At 41.1% G+C, this 16,803-nt stretch overlaps 2 protein-coding genes across 2 annotated transcripts; both read left to right on the plus strand.

Annotated features, from left to right (window-relative positions):
• Nucleotides 1-4,313: 4,313 nt before the first annotated feature.
• LOC307019044 (uncharacterized protein) lies at nt 4,314-9,108 on the plus strand (the record flags this gene model as incomplete). The annotated part of the gene is made up of 5 exons (XM_079649650.1): nt 4,314-4,364; nt 8,212-8,397; nt 8,486-8,664; nt 8,750-8,841; nt 9,029-9,108. The coding sequence occupies exons 1-5, from the start codon at nt 4,362-4,364 to the stop codon at nt 9,106-9,108; spliced, it is 540 nt and encodes a 179-aa protein (XP_079505776.1). The 5' UTR covers nt 4,314-4,361.
• Nucleotides 9,109-9,177: 69 nt separating this feature from the next.
• LOC307039082 (uncharacterized protein) lies at nt 9,178-14,017 on the plus strand. Its single transcript, XM_079680862.1, has 9 exons — nt 9,178-9,374; nt 9,516-9,633; nt 9,711-9,802; nt 9,914-10,031; nt 10,342-10,458; nt 10,574-10,765; nt 11,011-11,163; nt 11,435-11,634; nt 11,803-14,017. The coding sequence occupies exons 1-8, from the start codon at nt 9,216-9,218 to the stop codon at nt 11,632-11,634; spliced, it is 1,149 nt and encodes a 382-aa protein (XP_079536988.1). The 5' UTR covers nt 9,178-9,215; the 3' UTR covers nt 11,803-14,017.
• Nucleotides 14,018-16,803: the final 2,786 nt, after the last annotated feature.

Genomic DNA, 16,803 nt, shown 5'->3' on the forward strand with positions numbered 1-16,803 from the left:
AAACACATTTGCAAGCAGGAATATTTCAAAAACCGCCAAAACACATTTGCCAGCAGCAATATTTCAAAAACCGCCAAAACACATTTGCCAGCAGCAATACTTCAAATCTTTGGAAATACAACAATCCTTCCCTCTAATATCCAAAAATTGATTCAGCCTTCTAGTTCCAACTGTGACAAGAAGTATTATTCGTTCTTCACAAGATGGAGGTCAGGAAAATGCCTCATTGGAGTGAAACCAGCTGCATAAGAACAAAGAAAGGAGTGCTTTGAATTAGCATTTCACGAAATGGCGATTGCCCTGTCTTTGTTTTTCCACATGTGGGGTGTAAACAAGATGGCACCCGATTATTTCGCACTCTGACCTGTAGACAAAGAGATTTGTCCATGCGGCTCTCAGGTGGGAGTTTAAACAATGGCTAGGTGATCTTTAAACGAACAGTAACAAAGTAAACCACTGGTGTGGTATTATAAACCCTGAAATACAAGCCAAAACAACACTTAGTTTAAAATAACAACATTTCTATCTAGTTTACTATGAAAAAATGGGCTACTATGAAAAAATGGGCTTTATCTTATTGATATCATCACTTAAAGTTAGGAACCCTTACGCACTAGCTATAAACCTGTTCACGTAATATTTGACTTTATAGTCGACTATGGGCTTTATCTTATTGATATCATCACTTAAAGTTAGGAACCCTTACGCACTAGCTATAAACCTGTTCACGTAATATTTGACTTTATAGTCGACTATGGTTAACTGTTGCTATTTGGACACGCCAAACTGGGACTAATATGGAGACCTATCAGCCACTGATAATAGACCGTCGTCTTATTACTGCACTGCTGCTGTAATTATTTCCGATTACCGTAACCCACCCGCAATATCTTTTTTTAAACAGAACAGTTTTAACCACTGATAAAGGCTTAGACCTTAACCAAGCCTTTCTTGAAAAGGACTTTCTTTAAAGCACTGACTTCGGTCTTAACCCTGAGTTGATTCACTATGCCCCGCTGGTTTTCACTTACTCGGCCCTTAACCGATTCGCTATGTCTCCAGATCTTAACAAAAAATCGTCAAATGGGCTATATACCCTTACGTCATAGGCTAAATAACTATTAACGTAACAAGAGACACCCATGTGAAAGCAGCAAGGCACCTATCCGAAGTACAATGTCCACACACTATATATTTAAAATTCAACACCCACACGTGGTTAATAGCATGCAGGGTTAATGGAACAAAAGAAAGTGTGAACTCACCCTGCTTGTGACAAAACAACGCCTCGTGGTTTTAGGGTGATTATTTTATCAATTTGGGTTGTTTTAACATTAAAATGCACAGCTATTTTCAGGATCAGCCGGCTGCCATCAAACACACAAATCTAACTTTGCCTAGTTTAACTAGTGAAGAATCTTTGTCATAACAGGCATCTTCTTACCGATTGATTTGAGCTCTTGTGTGTCGAATGGCTGCAAGCGTCTCCAGGAAACAGCCGGTTGGTTTTCTCTCCTCGGTCAGCGAGATCACGTCAGGGGAACTCACCAGATTGTTAACTGTGTTCGTTATTCTCCCGACCAGGAGAGAAGCTTTAAAATAGGAGACTAAATGGAGTCTCTGTGAAAGTTCAATTGGGTACTTTAATTAAAAAAGGCGCGGGTTGGACACAAGCATGATATTGTTCAGTCAGACAAACAGCTGTGATCTGGCTCTCGATAGGGAAGAGAAGAGAATGGATCTCTCCTCCGGTGCTGTTTATATATCCTCTGCTGGCTCCTCCCCGCCAGCCGGCTCACCTCGTCTCCAATGTCCGTTATTGCATTTAAACAGAGGATAGGTTCTTTTCACATTCAATATATGCTTAACACGCCGTTTCTCCTCATATTCTCTTTCATCACTTTTTATTTAACACATTCTAAACGCTGTAATCAATACTCTAAACAATACTTCTCGGCTCGTTTGGTTTCCGGTCATTCCGGATGTTGTCACATGCTACTCTCGTCTGTAAACAATAATGTATTCAAATAAACTGTACCTTCATTTAATATTCAGCATGGTAGTATCTCGACATCTATAGTTGTAGTGTTAAATCAGTAGGCTTCGGTTTGCACCACTCCATGTCATTTCGCTACTAAATTCACCTCTTCAGGAAATCGTATATTAGCCACATGCTAAATGCTAACCGTAGATGAAGGATTTTCAGAATAAAAGCTTAACTGCTTGTGCACAAGAATTTCTGGTTTTTCAGTATAAAAGAGCATTCAAACTGACGGCATGTTTAAACTACATTTCCCCATTAAAACATTGATTTTAATTTCTAACACTACCTACCTTTCTTATAGTTATTGTCTCTATCTTTTTCTATCATTCATTATCTATTTCTTCATCTATCCATCTCAATCTTACAATCTGTCTCTCTATCTCTGTTTGTCTCATACAGCAGCTGTTGCATATCTGTTGTGTCTGTCTGGCTGGCTGTGTTGCAATGGAAACAAAACACAACCCAGACCCCAATAATCCCACATCCAAAGAAGGGAAACGCATGGCTCTTGAGCTGAAGCATGAACACATGCTAGCAGAAGCTAAGGTTGGTGTTTTAACCCATATTACCTCATTAATTTCCCACTTGAATTTGGCACTATCTGTTATCCAAAAAATGCTGAACAGGCCAAGAGTAACTGGATTTTGGATCAATGTATAGGGCCTTTGCAAAACGGTTCATCATTACAACATGGGGGGCAGAGGCTTACTAAATAAAGCTTGTTCAACTTGTTTTACTTCATTAGTTGTATATGGTAGGAAAAACTTGAAGCAAAAATGTTTTTCAAGTGAATGAATTTACTTTTATTTGTCCACTGTCATATGATATCAGTTTATCAGCAACATCCACCTTACATGAGTTGTTACTTGGTCACAGAAAGCAGCTGAGGAGAGGAAACGGGCACGCTCTGTAGGAGACACTTTACAGTCCCCTAAAAGGGGCTGTGTAGGACGTGGCAAGCCGAGAGGGAGGCATGGAAGGCGACGCCAAGGCTCAGCTACAGGTTGAAATCCAAATTATTTTACATTTTTATGAATTTACTAAGTAAATGGTTGGAAAATCGAATTAAAAACATAGTAATTGCTTGTTGAGGGTCTACAATAATTCCAATATATAAACGCATAGTGACACTACAGTCGGAGACATTCCCACTGTGGTGTCATAAGAACTATGCTTTATTTAATTTCACAAGCTTTTAAACAATAGGTAGATAATACAAATCATCAGTTATCTGTTGTTAACCCTCTGTGTGATGTTTTACCCCCCGACTGAGGGCTTCCAGTCTTCCAGTGTGGAGGTTCTGCGTACTGAACCTTCAACACAACACGAATTTGGTAAATCACAAAAATGTTTTAAGTTTAAAACTAAAATCAATTTTTAAATAAATTGTGTTAGTGAGAGAAAATAACCTTATACACAACTGACAGTTCAGGACTCGAACGAGGAATGTAATTCAGTAAAGATATTGGCCAGTTCCATACTGAGCAAAGAAATGATCCTTGATTTTTAGTGTTCGTCTTAAATATAGTCATTTACAGTTAAAGTTTCCCATTCTGTTCACAGAAAAGAATATGGAGAGACTCTCTGACATTCTTTCCTCATGTCCTCCTCCTGAGCCTAAAAAAAGCTCTGCCTCATCCTGGTCTTTTCGGCAGCAGAAAGCATCAGAGCACTGGAAAGAAATGAGACCACACCACCTACAATGCCTTCTAGAAAAAGAGGCTGTTGGTCATCCCCTGTGTGGCCTCTGCCACGAGCCGGCTGTTATTAGGTGAGATAACATTTACCTTTATTTAAATTACTTTACCTAATTGTAATTTTTCAGTATTAATGCTCAGTGCCCTGCTATTTCAGCTAACATGCATGACTTTTGGGATGTTAGAAAACTGGATACCTATAGAAAACCCACATGAATATGAAAGTAATTCTAAGACGTTAGAATAATTTTGTATTTCCTCCCAAGGTGTAGAGAGTGTCTCCCCGAGGAGTGGTTCTGTGGAGACTGTGATGTACTAAATCACAAGAACCAGCCACTCCACAACAGGGACAGTTTAATGAATGTTTTTTTTAAACCAATTAGTCTAACAACGTGTGTTGTTAGAGTGGGAGGTGGATATGACACCCATGACCAAGGTATGCTCTCTCAAACTTGCATTTTGATGTTCACATGTCTCTTCGGCCAGCATATAATGGTAATTAGTGCTTTTTTTTTTTTTGACAATTTGCATATTGCCAACTGTGAAGGCACCCAACTGCTCCTGTAAAGGCACAAACTTCACTGTGGTACCAGGCAAACCAGTGATTTTAATTACCATCAATGGTAAACAAATATATATATATATATTAGGGATGCACCGAATATTCGGCCACCGAAAATTATCGGCCGAAAATGGTTAAAAAAGGCCCTTTCGGCTTTCGGCCGGAGCCGATGGAACGTGTATTGGCAAGATTCTCCACGGAAGAGGACAAGGAGTTGGCAGGACCCCCGGCGATACAGATGATGTTGAGGCCTCCAACGAAACAGGACATGGGATTGGCAGGGCCCCCGGTAAAAGAGTAGTCGGCGGGGCCCCCAACGGGACAGGACCCAGGGCCGGCAGGACCCCCGGCAGAAGAGCAGTCGGCGGGTCCCCCAGCGGCACAGGACATAGCGCTGGCAGGACCCCCGGCAGAAGATCAGTCGGCGGGCCTTCCAGTGGCACAGGACATAGGGCTTGCAGGACCCCCGGCAGAAGATCAGTTGGCGAGCCCTCCTGTGGCAAAGGACATAGGGCTGGCAGGAGAGTAGTCGGCGGGGCCTCCAACGGCACAGGACATAGGGTTGGCAGGACCCCCGGCAGAAGAGTAGTCGACGGGGCCTCCAACGGCACAGGAGTAGGGACTTGAGTGGAGACTCAAGAGGAAACTTGAGAGTTGACTTGAGAGATGACTTGAGAGGGATCTTGAGCGGGAACTTGAATGGAGACTTGAGAGGAAACTCGATAGGGAACTCGAGAGGAGACTCGAGAGGTGACTTGAAAGGGAACTCGAGAGGTGACTTGAGAGGGAACTCGAGAAGAGACTTGAGAGGGAACTCGAGAGGTGACTTGAGAGGGAACTCGAGAAGAGACTTGAGGGAAATCGAGAGGGAACTCGAGAGGTGACTTGAGAGAGAACTCGAGAGGTGACTTGAGAGGGAACTCGAGACGGAACTCAAGAGGGAACTCAAGAGGTGACTTGAGAAGTGTCTTGAATGGGAACTTGAGAGGTGACTCGAGAGGTGACTCGAGATGTGACTTGAGAGGGCTCTCGAGAGATGAATTGAGAGGGAACTCGAGAGGTGACTTGAGAGGGAACTCGAGAGGGAACTCGAGAGGTGACTCGAGAGGTGACTTGAGAGGGAACTCGAGAGGTGACTCGAGAGGATACTTGAGAAGAGACTTGAGAGGAGACTTGAGACGGTTGGTTCGCCAACAGAACACGAGGGGCTGGAGTCGGCTGGAGAGCCAACAGGAGACGAGGTGCTGGGGTCGGCCGGTATGCCGACAGGACTCGGGGAGCTGGCGTCGGCTGAACAGTCAACAGGAGACGAGGTGCTGGAGTCGGCCGGTATGTCGACAGCACTCGGGGAGCTGGCATCGGCTGAACAGCCAACTGGAGACGAGGAGCTGGAGTCGGCCGGTATGCTGACAGGACTCGGGGAGCTGCCGTTGGTCGATACACCGACAGGACTCGGGGAGATGCCGTTGGCCGGTAAGCCAGTCCTGGAGCCGAAACTGGAGTCCGAACCATGGGTACTGGGGCCGGTACTGAAGCCAGAACCATGGCTGTAAGGTCCGGTTCTGGAGCCGGAAACATGATTGCTGGGGCCGGCACTGGAGCCGGGACCATGGCTGTAAGGTCCGGTTCTGTAGCCGGAAACATGGCTGTAAGGTCCGGTTCTGGAGCTGGAAACATGACTACTGGGGCCGGCACTGGAGCCGGAACCATTGCTGCTGGGCGTGGAGCGGAAGCCTGGATCCTGGCTGTGTAAGCTAGGTAATGGAGTATGGAAGCATGGATGCGTGGGCCGGTACTGGTGCACGGATCCATGGCCTTGTGGGCCGGTTCTGGAGCAGGGACCTTGGCTGCTGGGGCCGGCACTGGAGCCGGAACCATGACTGCTGTGCAAGGAACTGGAACACGGGTCTATGGCTGTGTGGGATGGTACTGGAGCACGGTACCATGGCTATGTGGGATGGTGCTGGAGCCGGAACCATGGCTGTTGGGCACGGAACCCTGGCCTTGCGTCTCTTAGGAGTTTTTTGGAGGCTTCGTGGACCTCCAAACGCCAGACCAGACCCCCAAAAAAAGGTTCAGAAAATGAGGACTGGCTCTCAGGGCTACGTGAAAAAATCCTAAGCCACTCGGGCAATAAGCTCCAGAGCCACGGCTTGCGAGCAACCTCCTGACGTGCCTCCTTCAACGCAGCCTCTCTGCCCCGTCTAGATGAGGAGCCTTTCCACGTATAAAAAATATACTCCAGAGAGTACCCAAGACGTTCCGCCTTTAGCATCAAAAGGTCTGCTGGGTCCATTTCTGGTCAGTTCGTTCTGTTACGATTCCAGGCACTTAGTATGTAGGACCCAAATGCAGACAGGGAGGCAGAGGTAAAGTATTGTGAGATACTTTATTTTTCCATTATTTAGCAAAAATGAACAAAAAGGTAATCACCAAAACTCCAGTCGAGATGACAAAAAAAAAACAGAGGACAAAAAATGAAGGTGCTCACGCAGTGAGGAATCAAAAACCAAAGAGTTCCAAAAGCATAGACCTGACATGACAATAGACAAGACGAACTGACACTGAACACTGGGAGACAGGGGAATTTAAACACAGGATAACAAGGCACAGGTGAAAACAATCAGGGAATTAGACACACCAGGGAACTAACGACAGACATGAAAAACACAGGGAAAAGGACCAGACAATAACCCAGGAGGAAAAACATGACAACACCCAAACCTAGACAGACAACACTAAAACCTGTGACATAAACCTGGGGGTGTGACAGTAACCCTCCCAACCATGCCTAGTAGGGATGCACCGAATATTCGGCCACCGAAAATTATCGTCCGAAAATGGTTAAAAAGGCCATTTCGGCTTTCGGCAGAAAGGGTTTTAGAAAATATCACCGAATGTCAGAAAACAGGGTTACGTTGATCATACTCCGCATATTTGTCCGGGTTTTTTTATTTCAAGTGGTGGAGTAATCCCGAAGTGGTGAAAGTCTTTGCAGTTACACCCCCTCGAGAAATGTCAGCTGAACACGTTTTACAAATCGCAATCCGCGCCTCTCTCTCTGATATTTTTAAATATCTCCAAGCGGCAGACATGTTGGCTGTGAGCCAGCCGCGAGCATGGTCGTGCGCCGTGCTTGTCGCCGCGTTTTGATTACGTCATCACAACAACACGTTACCAAACTTATAGGTGCATTTGTTGTTGTTGAAGGCCTGGCTGTTACAGTCTTTATTTACACTATTTTGTTGTAGGCCTACTGGCCTAGATGTTTATGCAGTTTTAAAGCACCTTGGCTTTGTTCTGAATGCACTTTGTTGTAGTTATCCTACAGAGAAAAGAAAATGCACTTGACTTGGAATTAATGTACTGTATGCATTCAAAAGTGCTGAATAAATGTTTTATGGACCCATAATAGTGATTATTATTTAAGTTAAGCTTTGCCATAATCATGTCTTTTTCCATAATCAGGTAGCTGAACAACATTGGGAAAAAATGTATACATTATATATATATATTTCTATATATATATTTCTATATATATATATTTCTATCTATATATATATATATTTCTATATATATATATTTCTATTAATCATTTTCGGCATTCGGTTTTTGGCCAACTGTTTCCTATTTTCGGTATCGGTTTCGGCCAAGAATTTCCCATTCGGTGCACCCCTAATATATATATATATATATATTTGGATTTCTATTGAATTGTTGTTATATGTTTACTGTTGTGGGCTGAGGCATTGTGCTTCCACTTGGAGTAAAACCTTCATGTAATATCTGTTCATCTTTGACTATTTGTAGATGGAACTGTTGTAAAATGTGTCTTAATTATGTTTATTTACTTGTTCCAAGGGCGTTATGATTTGCATCTGCCACTATATGTCTGTCAAACTTGCCAGCAGCAGTGGACCCCCGACTTGAAAGTCCTCCTTAAGAGTGGATACTGGCCAGCTTCGGTCAGTATTTCCACACTTTACACCTTGGACCTCCTGAGCTCCTTTGAAGAGCTCAAGGTAATCTCTCCGGGATTCTCCAGAAAGGCCTTTGCAAAGCTGCTGGAGCATCGCACAAAATGTGGAGGAAGAGTAAGTGTAAATATTCTTTACCATATTATACATTATAACATTTCCGTAAATAGACAAAATCACAGCAATATATGTAATTATCTTCCAGTCTGGACCTGTCAACGGAGATGCACTGCAGCGCAGCTTTATGGAGTTCTCCTATGCCTCGTATGAGGAAGACCAGCTCTGCTGTGGTGCTCCTTTCATCTGCCCTGCCTGCACGCCGGAGATGTTGGCTGTTTCTGCCGATGGAAACAGGAAGCTGTATCGCTTTCGGCGAAGTGGAAGGTGCTGTTTTTACAATGTTGTTATTTAACTTTTTTGATTATTGTTTATATTTCATGGATATATTTGCTAATCTTTTTTTCGTCAGTTCTGATGGCAGCGCCTTTTTTAATGGGCTCTTTGTAGCAGAAGACGTGGCTGCATTTCTCGACAAAATACAGAGATCACTGAAAAATGCAAGTTTTTATTCGTCATTTTACCTTATAGGTATATCACAAAAATAGCCATGTATATCTGACCCTGACTTTCTTCAAATTCAGCTACTTCTCCTTACCATCTACTCCAAAATCAGATAATTAGAACAAATGGTGTAGATCGTGATTCCATTGCTTTTAACCGATTTGTCATGATGTAATGTGTGTCTTAGACCCAGGGATGAGGCACACGTGGGGACTCCCAGTGGACAGCAGCGAGGGAGACGTCAAGGAGGGCTTCGAAGCTGGATGAAGAAGGGATGGAGGTGGCTGTATGTCGCCATGGGTTTTATTTTGAAGGCCTTAAATATGTACAGGGGGGAGATATTCGCCTACCCCCTGTATCTTCAAAAGGAACTCATGCCAGCCAAAGCCAAGTTCTTCGCCATGGATGTGGCTTGCAAGTACTGGCCGTACATGGAGAAAGTTGCAAGTGTCCTTCCTGCTCTCCAGGAGCTGACCACCATGAAGCCATTCCTCAGTGTAATGCATGCTCGAGTCCATGCAACCAAATGCGAGGTATGTGAAATATTTTTGTATCACGTACATTTATATTTTTTATATTTATAATACTGAAGTAGTAAATATCTAAGCTATACTGTTTAGTATAGTAGTATGTAGCCTCTTTGCACAACAATTCCAACAACCTTTTACCATCAGATTATATGGAGTGGGAAGAACCAGGAGGGGGCAGGGATAACCGCTGGGGAAGAGGTGGAGCAGGTCAACAGCTACCTGTCCCGTTGTGCCCTGACAACAAAATACATGTCCAAAGCAGGTGAGTGGAAGGTTTTGCCCTATTATTGCATACTTTTTTTAGATGACACATCATAACCTCATTATTGCTTTCAAAAGCACGACTGGACATGCTCACAGTGCATGCAATGGGATGGAACAGGAAAAAAGGTGACTCCCTTCATCAGGCACTTTTCACAAGATATGTGAAGGTGAGCCTCCTATTAAAGGTTTTGTTGTGTCCTTTGTCATTTGCACATGGCTTGTTGTTAATCATAGCAAGTTTTAATCTTGATAAATGTCCATCGTCTACTGTTTATCAGACTAGTAAGAGGCTCCTGGAAGAGACTGCAAGTCTTGAGGAACTCAAGAGGGAGCTACATTGTGTCTCAGATGACATGGTGTCGACGTGGATTTCCGACGTGAAGGAATGGGCATCTGGTAAGCACGATGAGATAACACCAGCTACATATCATTGTCCATGACTGTTTGAATTTACAGATTTGATCCTAAAGAGCAGCCAATTTTAAGGCAATAAGGCTGATTTTTCATGCCACGTAATGGGACCCTCACTGGATTTCAGTAGACAGGGACATAATCTTCAAGCAATAGCAAGCCAACTATGTGTCCATGTTTATCTCTGATATGTTCCGGTTTCCATAGTTGTACCATCAATTTGTGTTAAAAGGTGTTAAATATGTTGCACAACTTTGTTTCTCAAAACCGTTTACTGCCAATATTATTTCTACAGGAACATCAGAAACATCGGGTACTTCTGAAGACATCGTTCAAACAGCACTGCAGCAAAGCATTGAGGGGCTTTACCTAAGTGTGAGGCAGCGGAAGCAATCCCTTTACCGACAGAATGGTATAACAATATAATGTTTTAGGTTGCAGATTCAACCAACTGAATTATATATATTTTTTGCACTTGCAAATATAGTTTATCACATCCCTATCCCACTACTTCATGTCTTTTTCAGACAGCAGCAAGCTCCGCCATCGACTTCGAAGGAAGCTTGCAGATGACAAAAAGCGCCTTAATCAGGAGGTACTGAAGTACAACCAGCTGGTACACGACTCTGCCAGAGGCATAGATGTTGCTGCGGTGGAGCATTCCCTCTCTGGAGGGAGCATCATGTCCGCGCTGTGGCCATGGGAAGTTCATGGCATGGGTCAGTTTTCAGATATTTAATAATAATTCATTTGAAGTTCTGTTATATGAAGGTATACCTTGCTGAGTTATGCGCATATCATGTAGAGTGTTAGAACGTTCATTTAGTTTAAGGGTATATCTTAAGTTTTCTTATTGTGTATACATTTGATTATTTTGAAAGTACATGTTTGGAGTTTTAAACATATTGTTATGGTATAATGAAAATGTGATTCATGTATATACATAACTGTGATTGGATTTTAGCTAACTTTACAGCCAAGAAAAAGATAATTGATCAAGTCATGCTTACACGGATACTGCAAGAGGAGAAAGGCATCCTATTGTGGGAGATGGCGCAGCATTGCACATGGTTGCAGAACATGGCAGTTGCTCTAAAAAATAAGGTGGCTGAGGAAGGTAAGTTGAAAGCAAAACTTAACCTACCTTGTAAAGTATGAGTTTTAAAGGAAAAAAAGTCAGCCCAAATCGTTCTTGGTCACAGAAATTGAATGGAGTATAATGGCCTTTGCCCATTCGACCCGGCCATTTTACATAATGAAGTCCCTTGACAGTGACAATCATCTTTATATGTACATGGGAGAGAATATACTCCATTGAAGTGATCTGGCCTCGTGAAGCAATCTTACTTTATAGTATGTCCATATAACAATATTGTGTGTATTTTCAGATGTAGACAAGGGGAATGGAGGACTTGGGTGCACCCTAAGAAGGAAGCATGCTGAGGCGTTGGAGAGGTTGCAGATGGTACTGCAGCAGTACAAGACTGCTTTAGGTCCTGATGCTTGTTTCCTTCAACATGAAGTGGAAATTCAAAGTGGCCTAAACAGTCCAGACACCAGTGAAGATGAAGAAGGAAACATAATTTAGGTAATTCACTTATGAATTAATGTACAGTATCTTTGTTGATTTAGCCTCAACCTAGACATGTTGCTGTTACTTTTGTATTCATTAATGCTAAACATACATTGTGTATTCAAAAACCTCAAATTTGGTTTCTGATCTGCCCCTCTTTTTTGTTTCTCTGTATTTCCCCAGATTGCTGCTGCTCTCAAGCACGAATATCCGCCAAGACTTGATGTGCTATCAGAAATGTAAATACTTTACTGACTTTATATTTAGAGATTGTATTCATACTCCTCAATGGAAGATCACCCTTGAATATGTTGACCATATGACTTTTCCCTATGCCGCAGCATCAGGCCAACAATTTCACTTGTACACAACTTAAATTGTATTGAAGAAAATGCTCAGCGTCCCTGGAATGCATCCTGAGCAATGAACCATTCACTTTTGATCCTTTTTGAAACACTAGAATGTAAATTCCTAAATCTCCAAGTATATCTTGCTGGTTACCATACAACTTGGTGAGCACATCATTGTCCAAGAGCAGGAGGTCTTTCCCTTTTTTCCCAGAACGGGATGCCTATGCATTATTATTTTCGATCTCTTATAGGATTTACCTGTCATTACTTTTATATGACTGCACCTGTTACACCGCAGGCCAATAACAGCTTTCCTCTAATTGTTCATTTTTGTTTCTTTTGCGTTACTTGCTTTAATTGCTTTGTCAGTTATATTTCCTTTTTGTTCTCCAGCTATTAACCTGATTGATTGAAGTACTTCAATCAACATGTACAATGCACAGTCTTTTAGGATGTATAATTAGGGACATTGAGATAAACAACAAATAGTTTATTTGGTGAATCACCTCATTGTTGTTCTCAAAACCAAATAATACATTGTTATAAATTGTTATATTTGATTTACACATAGAATGTACATGTTTAATATACATAGTTAAATCATAAAAAAATTGTTGTGTTGTATGATTTCTTAATACTGTATGTTATAACCGTTTGCATAACTTGATTATATGTTCTGTTGTCCATGCTTTTCATGTTAGACTAACCCCAACGCTCTAGAGCAGGGGTCTGCAACCTTTTTGACCAAAGAGCCATTTTGCTCTTTTTTCCCAAATATTTTTTTGTCTGGAGCCGCAAAACATATTTCATAACTTGATAGCTAATAAAGTTGTATTTATTGTTATATCAGACAAAAACTACATTTTTTTGCATTTATTAGGCTATTTATTACATTATATAAAACTGTTAACCTCTAATAAGAAACAAAGAACTCCTATAAGGAGAATTAGAAATAATACACAGGCCTACTTTAAAATAAATTAAACAAAGCACTTGAGGAGTCATCTGCACATTTGAAGGAAAAAAAAATATTATTAAAATGGGCCCACTTTGAAATAAATAAAACATATAGCTGCACCCTAAAAATAGTTAAAGGTAGGGTAGGTAAGAATGGAGAAACCAGCTCGAGTGCGCTAGAATTTGAAAATACACAACCGGAACAAATAGGCCTCTTCCTTCAGACTTTCTTACAGCCTCCAACACACACGAATGCGCACATGACCAAAGAGGGCACGAGATAAGTTTGTGCACAGATGGAAGGCTGACAGGCAGGTAGGCCATCCAATCATTTTAGCCCGGCCGGCTAAAATGATTGGTTGTGCTTTTTACAGTGCTACGGCTTCCACAGATTATTTTTTTTATGTATTTATTGTCAAAGCATTTAATATATTCATTGCTATCGGGACGTTAAGAGCATTCCATGGAATATAACAAAAACTGTTTTCTGAAATAAATTACATACCCCATTGAATTATGACTGAAGATCGTCAGCTGTCTTCCTCTCCCGTGTTGTTCCTCGACACGTAAAGGCTGCAGCACCTTTGACAACTTCTCTCCACATATCAAACATACCGGTAAACCAGCATCGTTTGCTGTGAAAGCATATAACTCTGTCCGCACAGAATCCTGTGTTCCTCCGGTACTTTTCTATGATTTATCCATAGCTCGCTCATCGAGCCAGGGGTCAGGTTATTCGCCTCCAAGAAAAGGCGCTCGCGCGGGACCGTAGCAGGATGTGACGCATATTTTAGTTGACCTAATTAAAACCGTTTTGTTTTTTATTTATGTGTCACAGTATCACCTCAAAATACAAGATACGAAACATTTTCAACCATGCAACAAAATATAAATAGTCCTACAAATACTTTTATTTTATTTCCTTCTTATTTTTGTCTAAACTCAAGGGAGCCAGAGCAGAGGGCTTAAAGGGCCGCATGCGGCCCGAGGGCCGCGGGTTGCCGACCCCTGCTCTAGAGTCAAGACATACACCCTTATGGTGGCCTTTTACTTGTATTGTGGTGAAATATATAAGTAAACCATTGCCAGAAAGGACCATTTTATTGTTTTAAAAACAATGTTATTGATGTGGTTGGTTGATGAATAAATATAAATTAAGCATACGTCTGTGGTACTTTTTGTTGTTTACATCACACTGCATTATAATGCGTTTGGAAATAAATTCATTTAGAAGTAACAATATGGGTTAGCACTTGAATATTTTTGTAAAGAGATGATCCTCATCCGGAACACTGGTTGTTGGTTTAAGATAAGATAAGAACTTTATTGATCCCAATTTTGGAAATCTTTGCGTTGCAGCAGCATTAAAACACATGGCATTATACAATACAAATAAAAAGACAAGAAATAAAGAAGAAAATATACATGTTGAATTTACAAATGAGCAATAACAAGATATGCAAGGTATTATATTTACATAACTATGTGACAGATGGAATATTAAATATTACACTGAATATGTCAAATGTACAGTGAAGAGAGAAACTATGGAGCAGAGAGTTCTCTTCCAGCCAGAGGTGATTTGTTGTACAGCAACACGTTCTCACTCCCAACCCGTCACATGTTGACGGACGGTCAGGGCCCCTCCCCGTCACCGACTTGCATAGAGCTCCCTGAACGTTGGTAATAGACACGTTGGGATCGCGGCGAAATGCTCTCCGCAGATCCATTCTCACAGCGTTCATCAACCTTTTTCTTACTCAATATCAAGCCACACTTATTGTTTTTACTTCTTTATTTTTAATTGAATAATGTAGGACTTTTGTTGCCGTCAGTTATGGGGAGAGTAGGGGCTCAGAATACTGAAATCTGTATTGTTTCATTGTTTTTTCCTTCTAATTTTGTATTCTTTTCTAAACCACACACTGTTATTTACTCAACAACACATAAGTATCCTTGTGTGTATTTATTTGTTTGATTAATAAACACAAGTTGGAGTCCGTCAGGACCGAGGGTCGGAGCAGCTCATTTGCTTTAGAGAATTTTACACCCGGAAGTAAGTATTCTCTCCGCTTCGGTTATGGCTAGAAAGGAGCCGTCTAGTGTAAAACTCTCGCGAGAGTTTGCAAGTCACGTGGCTGAATGTTTACGTTTGACAGGCAGCCTTTCAGTTACGATCGTTAACATCAGTGGGCCACATCAAATTATGGTGAGAAGCTAAACCATCTATTAATTATGTCAATTACAGGGAGTGTGATTGTTGAAATAGGGTGTTAGCGGTCTTGCTGTTCAAAGAAGAATGACAACACTGTAGATCACCAACACTGGTTTATTTTTTATTCACAGGCGAGGCAAATCAACGTTGTCGCAGTAAAAGTCCCAAGATAGCTCCTTGTGCAATAAAAGTGTTCCCTTTCAGTGTTTTACTATTATGTCTGATGTTTCTCTATTAATATTGCTGCTGCATTAATGTGTATGTTGCATGTTACTGCTGTAGGTGTGTTTCCGAGCCGCTCCAACGAGAGTTACAACGAGAACGTGACGTCATATTTACACAAGACGGATCCTTTCTAGCCATAACCCTCCGCTTTGCTTGACAAACCCATCCATGGACAAACCCCGTGATAGTCCTCAAGCTCTGATTGGATGTTTGAGTGTGCGCCGAGGGTTACGCCGGGCGTTGAATAGCACTTTGAAATGGGATGGAACCACGGCAGACTGTCCAAAACTGGATTTGAACGGATCCACCTCCTCCCCCACCCCGTCCCCAGAACTACAAATGTAGTAACTGTGTAGTAACTACACACTATTGTGTGTTTCACAACATGTTCTGTGGCACGTCTCTGCTGGGAATTGTAGTTTTAAAAGACGTTTTCATATTTCCCATAATAAGAAGTTGCCAGTATTAAACTGTACATCCCTGGAGGTTTAGGGGATAGGAAACACTCACATTTAAAAAATATAATTAATAAATGGGGGGAAATTGCTTGTGCCCATAATGGGCAGCATTAATAAATAATAAAACAATAAATATAAATATAATATATATAATATAAATAATATATATATATCTATATATATATATATATATATATATATATATATATATATAATATAATATAAATAATAAAGCTCTTCTGACCTTAGCTGTCATGTGGGTATATATACCCACATGCCAGCTAAGGTCAGAAGAGCTTTATTTAACAGCTGGTCTTATGTCTGTGACCCCTCCTGTTGTTAATTGATAAGCCTGAAACATGCACTTGTCAAGGTTCAGAGGCACATTTTGCAAATATGGCAGTAGCCATCGATCATCTTAAGATAAGATATACTTTATTGATCCCAAGTTGGAAACATTTGCGTTACATCAGCATGTGTAACAGTTGTAAATATGCAGTGGTGTTTATTTGTAAATCATTTAGTATAATCACACAAATTCTGTGTTTTATATTTAATAATTCTGTGTTCTTTATTTATTGAATGTTCAATACCTGACAAGGTCGGAGATGAAAAACTTGGGTCGCAGGTTCCTCAACAGTGCATTACAAGACATCTATCAATATGTGTGTATACCTCCACCATTAAACTGTCATATTCTGCACATTTCTTATACTATCTACATACATCTTATAAGAGTATAATACATATGTATAATATCAGTTAAAACAATTGCTTAAACATACAGTAGTTAACATTGCAGGAAAGCAATATATTAGTACTTTGTCAGGCTTAATATTTATACCCCCAAAGCTTTTTTCTTATTCAAAATAAGACCTTAACCTAAAGTATTCTTTAATATTTTAAATAAAGCCTTATTAGTTTGTCTGTCTGTGTCTCCTGTTAATATCTAATAATAAAAATAATAAATTTCAATAAC

Source organism: Notothenia rossii (genome assembly GCF_949606895.1).
Source record: "Notothenia rossii genome assembly, chromosome: 1".
NCBI classification, from domain to species: domain Eukaryota; kingdom Metazoa; phylum Chordata; class Actinopteri; order Perciformes; family Nototheniidae; genus Notothenia; species Notothenia rossii.

Bases quoted from the DNA above. Each gene is read 5' to 3' on its own strand.
- LOC307039082 (XM_079680862.1), top strand. From the start codon at position 9,216: ATGCCAGCCAAAGCCAAGTTCTTCGCCATGGATGTGGCTTGCAAGTAC. The intron at 9,375-9,515 runs GTATGTGAAATA...TTTTACCATCAG, and splicing joins TCCATGCAACCAAATGCGAG to ATTATATGGAGTGGGAAGAA. The intron at 11,164-11,434 runs GTAAGTTGAAAG...GTGTATTTTCAG, and splicing joins AAATAAGGTGGCTGAGGAAG to ATGTAGACAAGGGGAATGGA.